Source organism: Nilaparvata lugens, chromosome 1 (genome assembly GCF_014356525.2).
Source record: "Nilaparvata lugens isolate BPH chromosome 1, ASM1435652v1, whole genome shotgun sequence".
Taxonomy (NCBI): Eukaryota; Metazoa; Arthropoda; class Insecta; order Hemiptera; family Delphacidae; genus Nilaparvata; species Nilaparvata lugens.
Genome location: NC_052504.1, coordinates 12,723,045 through 12,739,857, shown reverse-complemented (window position 1 = coordinate 12,739,857; position 16,813 = coordinate 12,723,045). Strand labels below are relative to the sequence as shown.

The 16,813-nt window shown below is 35.0% G+C and overlaps 1 protein-coding gene across 1 annotated transcript; it reads right to left on the bottom strand.

Moving 5' to 3' along the window:
- Positions 1–1,033: 1,033 nt before the first annotated feature.
- Positions 1,034–16,744, bottom strand: LOC111051776 (chondroitin sulfate synthase 2). The gene is made up of 9 exons (XM_022338331.2): positions 15,683–16,744; positions 13,963–14,114; positions 13,469–13,621; positions 11,988–12,230; positions 10,291–10,457; positions 8,825–9,005; positions 6,866–7,150; positions 3,155–3,341; positions 1,034–1,535 (listed from the first exon to the last, which is right to left on the bottom strand). The coding sequence occupies exons 1-9, from the start codon at positions 16,338–16,340 to the stop codon at positions 1,189–1,191; spliced, it is 2,373 nt and encodes a 790-aa protein (XP_022194023.2). The 5' UTR covers positions 16,341–16,744; the 3' UTR covers positions 1,034–1,188.
- Positions 16,745–16,813: the final 69 nt, after the last annotated feature.

Below are 16,813 nucleotides of genomic sequence, written 5' to 3'. Positions count from 1 at the left end.
GCTGTCGTATCGTTGACTCAAGAATTAGGTTTCCTGAGATGGAAGGAATGAATATTATTTGGTACAAATCTTTGCATTTCTATACTACTGCACTCTACACAGTGTGGCGTTTTTAGAACTACCTGCTTTTTCTTACTTGTGCAATAAGCCTAGCCAAGTTAAACTGGATCATCTCTAGAGGAGACACATAATGGCCCGGTTACACAAACGTCTGTTAAATTTAAACTGTGATTGAGTGCTGATCAATCAAAATTAGTAGACAGACTGTCTACTAACTTTGCTGATTAACAACGTCCTCCGCTTCTCTGATGGTGACATTTATTTCATCTCGGATTTCAGTTGATCTCGAATCAGCTGTTTGGGAGGGTCTCAGTATCTCAAAATTTCAGTTCAAGTTCCTGTTGCTTTCAGAAAGTCCAGTTGATTCAGTATCATTTATTCTAATGATATTCATATTTGGAATAATACCTAAGCATTGTAAATTGAAAGCGAAAACGTAACCTACCCTTCTAACCTTTAAGCATAGCCAAACTTGACCTTCTAGATTAAGTCGTGATGCCGTGAGATTCGACGAAATGAACGGCTCAACTTCTCACTTGTTTCAGTTTCTCACAAAATGGTCAAAATAGGCCTCAATACTGCGAGATTGCCTAGTAACCATTTTGCCTCAATACTGCGAGATTGTCTAGTAACCATTTTGTTTCCATTTTGTCTAGTAACCTAAATGTTCTGTTCAATTAGGTTTTAAAGGTAAAAGAGAAGGTTAGGTTTTGGCTTTTCAATGCCAATATGTTAATATTATTTGAAATTTGCTGATATTTTTAGAAAATAAACACGCGCACAATTGAGATATCGCACTTACGAATGACACACAAAATAGGCACGGGATGAGCTGATATCGCACTTACGAATGACACCCAAAATGGGCACGGGATGAACTGATATCGCGAGAAACTGAGACTCTCTCTTCTCTGATCAGTTAATTCATTATTAATCACATTATCGCACTTACCCCAAAATAGGCACTGGATGAACTGATATCGCGAGGAACTGAGTCCCTGTCTTCTCTGATTAGTTCATTACAATTAATCACCGTTAAATTATAATTCAATCTTCGTTCAAATTTAACAGACTTTTCTACAACCGAGCCAATGACTATCAATATTACTATTCAGATCTGACGAAAGATCACCGTTTGATGTGATTGGTGGCCACTTTATAGTCGAGGATCAACTTGGCCAGCTGACTCCTGGTGCCCAGGTTGAGGGAGCGAGCCAGCATGCAATGCTCATAGAGGCCGGTTGAGGTGGCACTAGCTGTTGACTTGTCGTCCATCACACAGCTTCTGTCCTCGTATCTCAGTCTCAAACTGGGCTCAACACCACGCAGCACGTGAACATTGCTGTTTCGAACGAACATAGAGTAGAGTGTGTGAACCGCATAGTGTGTCAAATTCGTAGCCTGATTCTGAAACAGGTTCAGTATATCCTTGTCGTTCTTCACTAAAGGAATTGTTTTCTCCAAGGCTTTACGGGCTGCAACAGAAAAATAGACAATATTAATCAATTATTTTACGGGCTGCAACAGAAGAATAAAAATATTTATCACTTATAATATACCCCAACACCTTCCGCTCCAAAAGAACATAGAAAGCTACAGAAATCAGAATTAAAATTGGTGGAACTAAGAAATATAACGATAAAAAACATATACTAACTATATTAATTACAACATTTATTGAGGCTCAGTTGCATAAAAGCCTGCTAAATTTTAATCAAGACTAAATGCCACTAGAACCAAGGCTTTCTTGAAATGAAGGCTTCACTGATTGGTTCCCGTGGCATTTAATCACGGTCAAAAATTGACAGGCTTTAGTGCAACCGGGCTTGAAACTATAATGAGATTTACTTTGAAATGTCAGAATTCTTAAGAAATATATTTAATCGATCAATACTTCCCATTATACCAATACTGAAAGTTCTAAGTGAGTCTTATCATATAAAACAAAACATTCTTAATTATAAATACAACCAATATTAACAAAAAGGGGTGTGGTTCGAGGGATTAACTATAATAGACAATGAATCAACATCTCTTAGTGACTGAACTTATACGTTTATGCGAATTTGGACATTGAAATCCGGCAACACAAATTCAATAAATTCAACTGTAACTTCTTTCTCAAAGAACAGGACTACACACAAAAGAGTCGTGAGTATTCACCTCTTGATGACAATAAGGATTCTTGAGAGATGAATTATTGGTTAAAGAATAATTTGCCACCATGAACCCAAACGCTTACATTGCTTGATTCATTTCAAGAATCGATGATAATATGATACATTTTTATTTTGAAATAAATTTAATTGAATGGAGGGAAGCTGATGTTTTTAATTGAACGAACGTAGTGAGGTCTATGTTTCAACTCTGATTTTCTTTTGTCTGTATGTATGTAACGCATTTACGGTCAAACGCGTTGCTAGAATTCTATGAGATTTGGCAGCAGGAATATTCCTTTTTTAACTGTGCGCCGATGAAATTTTGCATTTTAAGGATAATATGAAAGGAAAATGAATTTTCTCCATACTCCGATATCACTATATATAATATCATCTACTCTGAAGATGGGATTAATCAGACTATAGAATTATTCATAATCAATCAGCTGACAAGTGGATTATTCATTGCATGCATTACACCAATGTACCTAGATACCTTGCATTACACAGATGCCGGTGAACAGGTGACACCAGATACTTGTGGATGAGAAAACTGCGTGAGGTCTACTATTCACGGAACTACTACTATCTCGCAAGCGATGCGTGCGATTAACAAAATTAATCATAATTTGGTAGCCTAGCCTAAGTCTAGTACACACACATCGATTTTTGGACGTACTTATAAATGTCATTAAAAAGATGATTTCAAACAAATTATGTTTGTCAAGTTCCGTTTAATCTGTAGAATTCATAAAAACGGCAAAAGATCGTACGACCAAAACTCGACGTGTGTGTAACTGGCGTGATACAAATATTATGAGGCATATTTCGATTTGAAACAATCGTGTTTATTTCAGTGCTTTTCAGTGGAGATAGTTTTCGTATCTCATAAATGATGCATTATAAATGAGAAACAGTTGAAGATTATCGATTACCTGCAGCGTAGTCCTGATTGTAGAATGAAATATGTTTTGTGTTGCGACTGTCGAAGTGTCCGACATTTTTGTTGATGTCAAGCTCGGCTGGTCGCGCCGTCTCAGGTCCATACACAATGGCCGGGTTGAACTCAGAGTAGGGCACCGGACTGAATATTTGCCACTCGATTATCGTATTCATTCTTACCTAGAAACGATTATTACTGTCATTGAAACTATCATTAAACGGTTGTGAACTCAGCACTAGAACACTAAACAAGAGAAAGAACTATTATAGTGAGGTCCACGTTATCATGCCAGTGGAGAAAGATAGGAGAACAACGTTGCCGATCCTCACTGTCTTGTCAATGCCTTCTTGACGGTACCTGATACAAGTTTATTAATGTAATATTAATTGTTCTTTCTCGTTTAAAATAAACAATTAAATAAATAATAATAAATAAATGAATAAATTTATTTGTTTAAAGCGTTAGTTCATACAAAGAGTTGCTCTTACATTAACAATATTTCAACTTTTTACAATCATGCTATTTAAATAATTGCATACCATATCGATAGATTACACATCAATAGATAATAACACTATTATTTCTTTTTAACGGTCTCTAACAAATTTTAAATTTTTACATGCTATTGAAATAATTGCATAACACTCGATAGATAATAATACTAATGTTTCATTTTAACTGTCTGTAACAAATTTCAAATTTTTACATGCTATTAAAATAATTGCATAACACATCGATAGATAACACATCAATATAACTATCCATAACAATATGACGATAAAACAAAATTAGTGCAACAAAACAGTCCCAATAACAATAGAAGTGACAACAAAAACAAACAACTGAATATCTGGCATTTCAACTTAAATCTTCAACCTGTTGTGTCCATTATTAATTCCCTAATCCTAACCGGATTTCGTGTATAGCTATATACATTTTTAATTATCTCTGTGTTAAAATTTGACAATTGTACCATTAATTGGTCTTCGACATTGACTACATTTTGAATATATTTGTAAGTATATTGCCTCCTTGCGTCTGCATACATAGGGCAGCGCACTAAGAAGTGTGACACTGTTTCGTCTTCTCGCAAATTACAGATTGGGCACAATTCAGTGCAGTCTATCAACATACTTTTATTGTCAACAAATAAATACATCGAAAGTGTGGAAGCTAAACGTAATTGAGTTACACATCTGACCCAGGTATAGACTGTTTGAAGCAGAAGTTGTTCGCCTAGAGTAAAAATAACCAATTATATTTTATTAAGCAATGAATTATATTTTTCAATAATTTCATAATTAAGATGAATTATTTTGTTAATTAATTATTAATTCTACATTGTTAAAAGCCGATCTGGCAACAGAGCAAAGCGAGAAAGAGATAGCGCTATCCGCTTTGTTGAATGAAATACAAGGATAGCAATACCATTGCTAATCAAACACTGCCATTATAATGTGGACCTCTCTATAGTATTGGAAGAGGATACCCATGCTACGTCAAAACACCCTGAACAAGGTGCAGATATTGGCGTCCACTAGACCTGCTCATTGGTGTTGACTACTGAAATATTCCATCTAATCCCTGTGAGAAGGGGTTCGAACGCTGTCCGTCCCCGTGTGATTGCGTTTTGCCAATAATGGATACTGCTATAGTGAGGTCCACGTTATAATGGCAGTGTTTGATTAGCAATGGTATTGCTATCCTTGTCTTTCATTCAACAAAGCGGATAGCGCTATCTCTTTTTCACTTTGCTCTGTTGCCAGATCGTCTTTTAACGATGTAGAATTAATAGTTAATTAACAAAATATTTAGTTGTAATATATGGAGCTGAAACTTGGACGATATTGAGCAAAGATGAAAGAGCACTGAGATGTTTTGAGAAAAAGATGTACAGAAGAATTTGGGGTCCAATATGTGACGAAGGTATATGGAGAGGCAGATATAATTGTGAGATAGATGAAAAAATCGGGGAAGAAAATATTATACGCACCATAAAAGCAAGAAGAATCGAATGGCTGGGTCATGTAGTGAGAATGGCTGAAGAAAGAGGACCGGTTAGAATAATGGATGATATAGTGATTGGGACGAGGAGAAGAGGAAGGCCAAGGAGAAGATGGATTAGTGATGTGATGGGTGATCTACGTGTGCTGGGAGTGACAAACTGGCGACAGAGAGCACAAGATAGAGAGATATGGAGGCGACATGTTGAGGAGGCCAAAGTTCATCATGGACTGTAGAGCCACATAAAGTAAAGTGAGTAACAAAATATTTCATCTTAATTATGTAAATTCATTATGAAATTATTAAAAAATATTATTTATAGCTTAATAAAATATAATTGATTATTTTAAACAAGAAAACAAACCTCAATAAACCTGTATCTGCTACCGTCTATAGAAGGCATTAACAAGACAGAGGTTCGGCAACGTTTTTCTCTTATCTTTCTCCACTGCCATTATAAGGTGGACCTCACTATAGTAGACCCTATTGTTCCTGTGTGCATGGTGCTGTATAAGTGAATCATGAAGTTTAGTTATTTACATGTAGTTCAAGTTAGGATGAAACCCTTTGAAGAAATTTACTTAATAATGTTTGGTCTTCTAATCCTAAAAAATGTGCAAGTTGACTTGATAATACTCATCTATATGTGTTTTTCACATACTGTAGCGGAACACAGGTGCACCTGCTTGTTATTACTAGAAGTTACTTTCCGCAAGAGACTACAACCAAAAGCCATACGAATTTACAGCCAAAAGCCATGTACTAAAAAATACAGCCAAAAGCCATACTACAAAAAACCATACGAATTCATTAGTATAAGTAACTGATAAAAATATTGTTCAAGACAACACATGAATTCGGTTCATCAGGTTTAATATAATAATGAATTTATGAATTTGTCTACGGGCTAAAGGTACGAACAGAACCAGTAAGTCGCGGTGAAGATGATGCCAATAAACAGCTATGCAATGATACGACCATTTGGAGTCATTGATAGAGATAATATAAATTGTGTACAAAAAGAATGACTCGATTTTAAATAGCTATACGATATTTATTAGGAGGAAGGGCTTAACACTAACAAATTGCATACTAAAATACTCACAAAATATTGGAGTTTTCGAAAATGCATCATAAATGTTCAATATGTCCTTCATTGGCTGCACGGACGACATCTGCCGTTGCCTCAACGTTGGATAGGGCATACAGGACCGCAAGACCAATCTTTACACTCTTGGCTTCCTAGGTCCCCTGACATAACACCATGCTATTTTTTCCTGTGGGGATGTTAAACAACATGTTTACGTTTCTCCCTTACCTCGTGACATTGATGAACTAAAAACCTGAATATTAGCGGCTGTAGCCTCAGTGACAGAAGACACCTTACGTTTGGGATGAACTAGATGTCGTCCGTGCAGCCAATGGAGGACATATTAAACATTTATGATTCGTAAACTCCAATATTTTGTGAGTATTTTAGTATGCAATTTGTTAGTGTTAAGCCCCTCTTCCTAATAAATATAGCTATTTAAAATCGGGTCATTCTTTTTTGTACACACTGTAAAGAAGTTCAATAGCGAGCTGCAATCTTCATATTGACCTGACAGTTCTGTTCGTACCCTTAGAACATAACTGAAAGATGATACTATGCTTGAAAAATTTATTGAATTCTGTGAAAAGAATAGGCATAAATTCTTACTCGATTGAGGTAGTCCTGCTTGATGTCCATGTTGGTCTGGCAGAAGAGCATCAACGACTCGGGAGGGAACTTCTTGAGCGCTAGGTCAGCTATTGCAAAGTCAAGCAACGCTCGGTGGACAGAAGTGTACTGGTTGGACAGAGAAGGCAACTTGATCGACAGCCACGCTATCTTGCTTCCATCTTTCTGGAATCTGTTACTCAGGGCGACTGCGTTCTCCTTTATTTCTTTGAAAATATCAGCCGAATGGCCTTTGCCTGGCACATTCGCATCGTACAGAAATACCTTGAAAGCAAAAGTAATAAGTTTGTCAATCCAGAAAAAATAATTGATTTTGTTTACCATGACGAAACAAAAATATATAATCAATCATTCTAATACAGACATTATTCTATGAACAAATACGAATTGTGTTTCACAGTAAATATTAAAAATCATGTACTTGATATAAACATACTCAGTTATCAAGAATATATCAATTCGATACAATAATTCTCTATAATAAAATTTTTATGTTTACTATATATGAAAAATGCATTTTCATTTAATTATTATTACATAATATGAAAAATGATGATACATTTTAATTAAGTTTACGAACATCCACAGTCGTTTTTTTTTCACGATGAAACTTTAACCAATTTATTATAATTCTAATCATCATCCACGGCTCTACAATCCAAAACGGATCTTGGCCTCCTCCAGCAATCGCCTCCATTCTAGTCTGTCCATGGCAGCTCGTCTCCAATTTCTTATACCAAGCCTCCTTGCATCTTCAGTGACTGAGTCCATCCATCTCAGTTTTGGTCGAACAGGGCGTCTTCTTCCTTCCATGTTGTAATTCATGATTCTTAGGCGGATATGAGTCATCAGCTCTTTCAACATGGCCTGCCCACCTGAGTCTCCCTACTCTGATAATAGCCAGTGAATTGGTGTGATCGTACATATCATACAGATCCCTATCCTTTCTTCTGTGCCACACTCCATCAATCTGCATACCACCAAAAATTCGGCGTGGAATCTTTCGTTCGAAAATGTTGATCATATTCTCATCCAGTTTTGTTAGGATCCATGCCTCTTACTGGCATAGGTCAGCACAGGCAGAATCAGTGAGCGGTAGATTCTTATCTTTGTTTCTCGGCTCAAATTCCTTGATCTGAAGTGTTTGGCTGAACCGAAGTATGTCCTATTTGCAAGTAGGATTCTTCGCCTGATCTCATATATTATGTTGTTTCATTTTTTGAGTTTACTGAAGACCCAAGGTAGACGAACTCATCAACCACCTCCAAACCACAATTAGCTATAGTGAGGTCCACGTTATAATGACAGTATTTGTTCAACTTCGGTTTTGCTATCCTTGTCTATCATTCGACAAAGGCAGTGGTACTATCCTTTTCTAGGTCCACACCGATGACAATTATGTTTTTGACGGTGTAGAAATATAATTAATTAATGCAGAGAATTGGCATCACTATTCTTCTATCTTTATCCACTGCTATTATAACGTGGACCACACTATATCAGATCAGACTGAGCAGCATTCAGTCTTTGAGCATTGGACCTTGATGAGACCATGCTCTTTGTTTTCTGTTTTTTACAATCAGTCCCATGCTATTTGCTGTCCCTCTCATGCTATTATATGCCTCCTTCATATAGGGGACTGATCTGGCTGCAATGTCAATGTCATCAGCATAAGCCAGTAATTGAATTGTCTTATTGAGCAGGATTCCTCTAGTGTCAAATAATTCTAATAGAATACATATTTTTCAATTATATCATCACTACTACATAGCATTTCCAAGATTAGAATACATTCGAAAAATAAATAGTACATAAATGAACTGACAGGGCATTTTTAAAAAAAAATCACTAAGAATAATTAAGATAAAAAAGGAAAATAGTAAGAAATAGACAGCAATGATCAAAGTTATAAAGAATGATGAAGATGTGATTACTTACAAGCATGAGGAAAGTTTTGTCCTTTTTCTCCATACACACTTTTGTATATTGTTGAATGAATTTGACAGCTTCATTCTTATGTGCAGCGTCCACTGGGAGAATAAAATTCACTCTAGTATTTTCGGTTACATAGGGAATGGGAAGTAATTCAACTTTTCCAAGCGGCTTGCAAATTTCAACTCTGAAAAAAAATGTTTTTGATGAAATTTGCATTGCACATGGAATGGAAATTAATAACTACTGTACACTTTAATCACTTCCAATGTTTCTTACGAAAAACAAATAAATCAATCTAAAGCGGTGTACTGCATAATGAATCGAGGACAGTAAAAATATAAAAAAACGGTGCTAGGAAAAACATGATTTATCATTAGTATAGTCTAAATGAGTGACTAGAGATGAGCACTGGCTGGCTAGAATATAAACTTTGATTTTCTCAAGTTTAATTCAAATTATATGCAATGAAAATAGTTTGAACAAATGAGAAACTATTTATTCTGTTTTAACAAATAGTAGCTATTCTAATCATTTATTTAGAACCTTCGTAAAGGATCGTTTTATCCGTTAATAGTTAACTATATTGAATAGAATGATAGGATAAGAAAACGGCTGGTTTGAATTAAAAAAGTTTACGATTATTTACAGTTATAAACATGCATCGAATCGCCTTGGAATGTTTTGAAATAGATGAAATTCATAGCAGTTGCATATGTATGGTTCTCTGAAAATAGACTTTATTGCATTGCTCATCCTGTGTACATGAAGCTGCAACGTTCAGTGTCTTCAGTATCAAATAATCTATGACGTTTTTGTACGGACAATTTTGAGCTGCGTAATTGAATGAGACTATCCCACTAAATTTCAATATTTAAAATAGGAAAATACTCCTGCTGTTTCTTTTATAATTGTTTTAAACGTTCAATCAAGTTAAAAAACTTTTAATAATTATTCATAGAAAGGATAATTTTTTGTTGACACCTGGATAAAATGAGTGGTTTGGTTTTATTTCAAAACCCGTATAATACAATACTCTTGAAAGAAACAAAACAATCTTGTTGATTGAGTTGTGAAAATTTCATGGTTTTCATGAAAAAATATAGTTTTCTGTTTTGTTATTCGTCACCGGCACTCAAACTCTTATTTTGCTGGAGTCGCCGAATTAATATATATTATGTTAAAAATTATATTTCTTATTCTAAAATATTACTTTTGTAATCCGTATTCAATCTCAAACATATTTTGTGCGGCAATAAATTTGATTTGATTTTGATTCATTTCTTACAGATTTTATGTATTTTCAAATTTTCCAAAGAACAAAAAGCATAAACCATATAATGACCATATAACGAAGAAGCACCTATAAAGTTTCCTTGGTGCACTACTTCCATAAATCAATTTATAATCCTCCCCAATTTTAAATAGATTATTTTGGTATTTGAATGAATAAAACATTGAATTGAAAATACCTCTTATGTACTTCTTTGCCATTCGTAGAATCTTTGAAAGCCAGATCTAGAATGTAATCCATTCCTCTAGAGGGATCGAACCTCCGATAGCCGTTGACAAGTCGTCTGTAATGAATCTGTCCATCGTATTTATCTTCTAAATGAGATATACTCGAATTCAACACGTACTGCAACAGTAATTGTTAGTATAAAATTATCAACATTAAATATATAAAGATACCAAGCATGACAAACAAAATTTGAAAGTATTGTTGGATACAGAGTATTAAGGCCGTGCAAAGGCTAAAAATAAACTTTGTACTGGTGATAAGTTTTTTGATTTGAATATCAAGCTATCAAAATGAAAAAGTTTTCTTGGAAAAACATTTTTTTCTGATCATTATTTTTTGAGATATGTGCCCCTAAAGTTTAAATTTTTAGGACAGAACATTTCAAATTCGGTAAGAGATAAATCCATGGGATTTAGAGGATAAATTCTTCATAGTATTGTTGATATAGTAAAACAAAAATTTTTCTAAAAATATAGATCTTTGTGAAAGTTATTCAATTTACCAAAAATAGCTTAACTAAAAGTTAGTTTTGGTTATTTTTAGTAAATTGAATAACTTTCTCAAAAATTGATATTTTCAGAAACTTCTTGTTTTACTAGATCAACAATACCATGCAGAATTTATCCTTTGAATCTCATGGATTTATCTCTTACCGAATTTGAAATGTTCTGTCCCAAAAATTTGGACTGTAGGCGCTCATATCTCAAAAAGTAATGATAAAGAGAATGTTTTCCTGAGAACTTATACTAATACTTTTCCATTTTGATAGCTTGATAATATACAAATCAAAAAACTTTGAAAAATATCACCAGTAGAAAGTTCATTTTTAGCCTTTGCACAGCCTTAAATTATTAATGTATACCTGTTGTTAGGGTTTTTTACACAAATGAAAAAGCCTTAAGTCCTTAATTCCAAGTACAGAAATGAGGAGTTTTGACATAAAAATTCAAGATTAGGATCCCTAATTAGATATAGGAGTGCTTTTTCTGTTCATTGTACAATGCTTTGTAGTTGAATAAAACACTTATTTCGTTTTATATGAAGAAATCTGATGAAATAAATATAAATCAGTAACCTTTATACATTCAACATCTGAGGAGGAAGACTGTCCCAACTTAAAAATTCGAGTTAGGGGTCTATTTTAGTAGTGAAAGGTGTTTTTATAAGGTGGAAAACCAAGGTAGATAGATCGATTCATCTTCTACTTTGGTGGAACTGCTTCAAGTAAAAACTCGTTGCCTTATTTTTATATTACACGTGCTTCACTATTCCTTGAATCTATATAATAGGCTAGACCATAATAGGCGTTTTCAGTGTCGGCAGGGCAGGAAGCTCTCCAATTGGCTGATTGGGTTGCTGCGTGAAAAACACATAATATGGTCTCGTCCTTAACAGTAAAAGGGATTTACAAATTGAATTTACCTAGTAGGTACTATAAATTTCAAGACGACATTTCAATCAATCAATCAATCTTTTATAGTCAAAGAACATAAAAATGTTACAAACAACGTCATTTTCTACAATAGCTCATACAAAGACCGACAATACAATTAGTAAACAGTAAAAAAGGTAAAAAGTTTCTAAAAAATTCTCCCCTAGTATTTTTTTCTCTACCCATTTTGTAATTTATTTTCAAATTAACATTACCTGAACATCAATTTTCTCGGCGCCAGTGAGGGGTCTGATGTTAGTAAAGTCGTTGGCCAGGTACATATGGGTTTGAGTGAAGTAGTCCCAGCGTAGCACATCGAACCGGTTGACCGGCTTATTCCCCGGTTGGCTGCCAACTGGCCACGTTACACTCTCTCTGCCACCAGGCGCCACGTGAGACATATTCACCAGAGAACGCCGCAGGTTCGAAATTTCTAGTTTCTCATGCATCATCGCTATCTGCAAATAGGAAATATTTCGAATTAACTACAATACAACAAATTAGTACAGAACTATAGTGAGATTCACGTCATAAAGTCAGAGAAAATGGAAGGGAGGCATTGCTGTCAATTTCACTTTTCACAGCACTCTTTACTTCCTCTATTACTCTTTACTTTTCTACTCTTTATAGAAGACTAGCAGGTAACCCGTGCTCCGCAAGGGCACATTTTAAAACTTAACGTAATGAAATCTTGAAGAATTGAAAATAGACCTATAACCATCCTCGGTGAATTAAGAATCTTTATGCAAAATTTAACATTCATCAATCCAGTAGTTCAGACTTGATGATGCGTCAAATACAATTTTCCTAGCCCATACGTGTATAAGCCATTTCTTTCCTTTATTACCATATAGTATAGATAGTTGTGATTTAAGTCATCTCGGTATATGTGAAATAATATCCATTTCTGTTAATAATTATCAATTCTATAACAAATATATTTATTTGTCTAGAAAATATATCTTTCCATTAATTGATAATAAATATTGGACACCTATAGCGGAATAAAGCTTAGATTTAATAAGGCAAACAATAAATTGCCTTAAGCTCATTTTTAAAACTTTAATATTGAAACGAAAATTAACAGTTTTAATTAAGATTAGCAGTTTTCTATAAGATATGTGGCATTAAGTAACTGATTAGTAGTGCTCAATAAGATATGTGACATTGAGTAACTGATTAGTAGTTTTCAATACGTCATGTGACATTAAGTAACTGATTAGCTGTTTTCTATATGATATGTGAGATTAAGTTACTGATTTTTACAAGACCTCCCAAGCGTTAATTCTGATTCCTCTGGAATCAGCTAATATTCGAACACTGTACCTATTTTTACACAAATCATTCTTTCTTAAAGAGATGAGAAAAACAAATTGGGGTTTTGAGAGATTAAATGATGCTACATTCTTATCTCATCAGGCTATTCATCTCCATCTCATGCTTTCAAGCTCCATCATTAATAGAGCCCAATAAGAGGTATTTTGATAATTTTTAATAAATACTAAGTACCTGGAATAGAGCCCGGGACCTCTGAGTGACCAATACAACACTTGGCCACTTCACAACTTGTCATATTAAAACGTGGTCATCCTATATTCTATTTCTATTCTAAAAATCGTCATATTAAAACGTGGTCATCCTATATTCTATTTCTATTCTAAAAATCTGTATCAGCAAACCTCTTTCAGAGACTCACCTTACAGAAGTACAGATGAAGCTTGTAGAAACTTGTTGGCTCCCTCACAGGATAAAAAGTTAGAGATTCTTCGAAATGTTGATTCTTCAAAAGTTCCTTATCATCAACATCTATGTTGATGTTTGACAAATGAAAGCTGCTTATCAACTGGCCCTGAAGATTAAATGCATAATATTTGTAATTGCAGGTGACCTCTCAAATGTTCAGATCATACAGATTAACTCCAATCATCTCAAATAAAATACAAAGTATACTTATACTTCTCTAATATACTTATTAAGCATAAACTACAAATAAATGAGTGATTATAAAGTTCTTACGTTCATAAGTCAGTTTGCTGTTTTCAATTAGAATACTTATCCAACGGGAGAACCGAGAGCATGGAAGATGCCAAATAAAAATTAATCTTCTCTTGACACAGCCAGTAGGAAGGTTACCATACATATTATTCTCAAAAGTATTAAAAGTTTCAGATATAAGAAGGAATTCCTCACCTGAACTATGTTATGACATGGTATTTTGGTGGCGTGGAGTACACATCTACCAATGTTATCGGAATCACTATCTGAGTAAGCACTTTTGACACACCATTCCAAGTTCTTTTGAATCTTCTTCAAAACCGAGTTGCTGAGAAGAATCCCAGCATCTGTAAAATAGCAAAAAATCAATTGTAACAGACAAATGCTTACTATGATGTAGCGTAAATAGCATGATATTATAAAAATCACAAAGAGGATAATCTAATTAGTCTTTCTTCAGAGCCCCGCATCTGTAAAGATACTTTATGTAGTTGCCAAGGACTGGGATTTCCGTATCAGCAATGTCGTTAGGTAAAATCCAAGAAACATCTGGGTTGTGAAGGTGCTACAACCCGAAAGAGAGGCTCCTCATCCCCTGCAGCGAATACAGAGTCCTACCCAGCAGCCTCTTCCTCAGTGTTGAACTGATTTCATACTGTATCACACATCATATCTCTTAGCATAGTTTTGAAGCATCTTATGGCTTGAGTTGGGAGGCTATGTTGGATCACCGCCAGTCTATATCGAGACATCTTCAGTCTGGCAGCATGTCGAGTGTTGTGGCTGTGTATGTCACTGCTTCTTGGCAGATGCTCATGTGTCTAGTCGACATACAACAATGAGCACAGTGTGTACTGGCTGTAGACTGTAAGACTTCAAAGGGTCTTGAAAAATGGTTGGCAGTGATTCCTGTAGTCCGCAAAAGTGCTCTCTTCTGAATAATCAGTAAATACTGACAGACAGGAGCTCAAAGGAACACTCCATACATGAAATGGCTGTGGAAGAGTTCACAAGGTCGACTTTGTGTATCAGCCATCTCAGAAGGTAAATGACTCTTGACATCTTCAGGCACACCTGGTGTATGTAGTGGTTCCAGGGCGGTCTTCCATCAAGACAGAAGCCAAGGAGTTTGAGTGGTTCACCTACTGCAGCTGTGAGTCTCCTCAATTAACAGACAAGGATGGATGTCTTCTCTTCGTTTACTTTCAACTTGTTTGCCGCGAACAAGAGCTTTGCCTCCTCAACAAGATTGGCTCAACTGGTTGCACCTGATCCACAAAGGAAGCCCTAGAGATCAAATGCACCCTGATTGCTTGTGAACAACAGTTGACCCAAAACAGATCTTTACGGAACTCCATGATTCACACTTTGTAATCGAGAAGTGACACCAAGTTGAACTGCCGCCCGCTGTTCCTCAGATAGGTATCTTCCATTTTCTGAACTGTGCCACCTAGGTCATACCTTTTAAATTTGATGATGAGGAGTTCATGGGACACACAGTCAAAAGCCTTACTGAGGTCATAGATGGCTAGGGCAAGAGAATCCCCAGCCTCAAAAGAACGTTGTATTTTGTAGGTCAATGTCAGCAAAGCACAGGTGGTGGAGCGGCCATGTCTAAATCGATGTTGAGGTCAGCAGACTGTTGCATTAAAGAACTCCACCATTTGCTGCTTCATCTCAGTTTCAATAACCATCGATAATATTCCATTCAAGAAAAAAATAGATTCATCTGAGTTTTTGTAAAATTGCAAGAATTTAATTAAATAATATTATAAACAGATCATCACTTATGTTGATTACAAAAGAAACACAATGAAATATGTTTGAAAAATGAAAAAAGCAATGTAGTGTGTGGATTTTCCCACAGAGAATACCATGATTTTGTTCAATGCTTTTTGTTCACTACGGTACTCACCCAAGGAACAAAATCCAGATTGTTCAGCTGTCTCAGTCCCTGCATATACTTCTTCACTAACACTAACTTTCTTAACAAAATCGTACAGATTCCTTGCCCGAATGTAAGTTGTATCTTTTGTTATGAAAAAATAATCATATTCTTCAAGAAAGTTATCTGTTAAGTATTTTAACAAATGGAATGGCTTTAGAATATCACGGGTGTCTGTAAAACCAACAATCCCAGGCAGTTTTAGAGACGAAACATTCAATCTTTGGGCAGAAGGTGCATCAATAAAATACATTACTTTGTCCACTAAATGCGCCACAGTTTTGTTCAATGCTACAGCATGCGAGCTGATAGTCTCAGACTTGGTCAGAACACCAATAAATAGTTTATCCTTAATTCCAAGCTCTGTAGAAAAATATCGTGGTCTTATTAGAGTTTGAGGAGTTTTTTGGGCTTTTTGCGGTTTTCCTGCCAAATTAATTCTAGGCTCATAGTCGTCATTCTTGTGAACTCTTAGTATCTGCCTGTCTTCACTACTAAATTGTATTGAAAATAGACAATCATTGTCAATTAGTGGTGTTAAGAGAAGACTAAGACCCAAACCTAGTATCACTCCTACAATAAAATAAATGTTTTGTCGGCAAAGCGACACCATAAAGCGAAACATCATTAATTGATAACTAAATAGCCAAGTACATTTAACAGTTTTCTATGAATCATTTAATAACAAACTAATGTAACCTACTAAAGATCTAAAGATATTTACTACCTAACCTATAACACCAAAACATCACTCTGTCGGCTGTCTGTCCAAATAAATATTGAACTCTGAACTGGAAAGTCAAAACTTTTGAAAGCTTGAAAGTCCTTGAAATGAAGAAGCAACAAGTTTTTGAGCAACATGAACGACGAGCCATCTGTTTGTCAGCTGTTCACTACCGTTTACCCCTCTTCTGCGTTAATACATTCTGGTCAACTCAAAATTGGAAGCCTGGTAATTTATTCCAATTATTGACTTTTGTCATTAACATTTGAGTTATTAATAAATTGAATTATACATTATTTTTCATTTTATATCATAGATTTGAAACGTTTTTTTTTTCAAAATAAAATAAATCTATAGATGACGACATGACTTGTTGA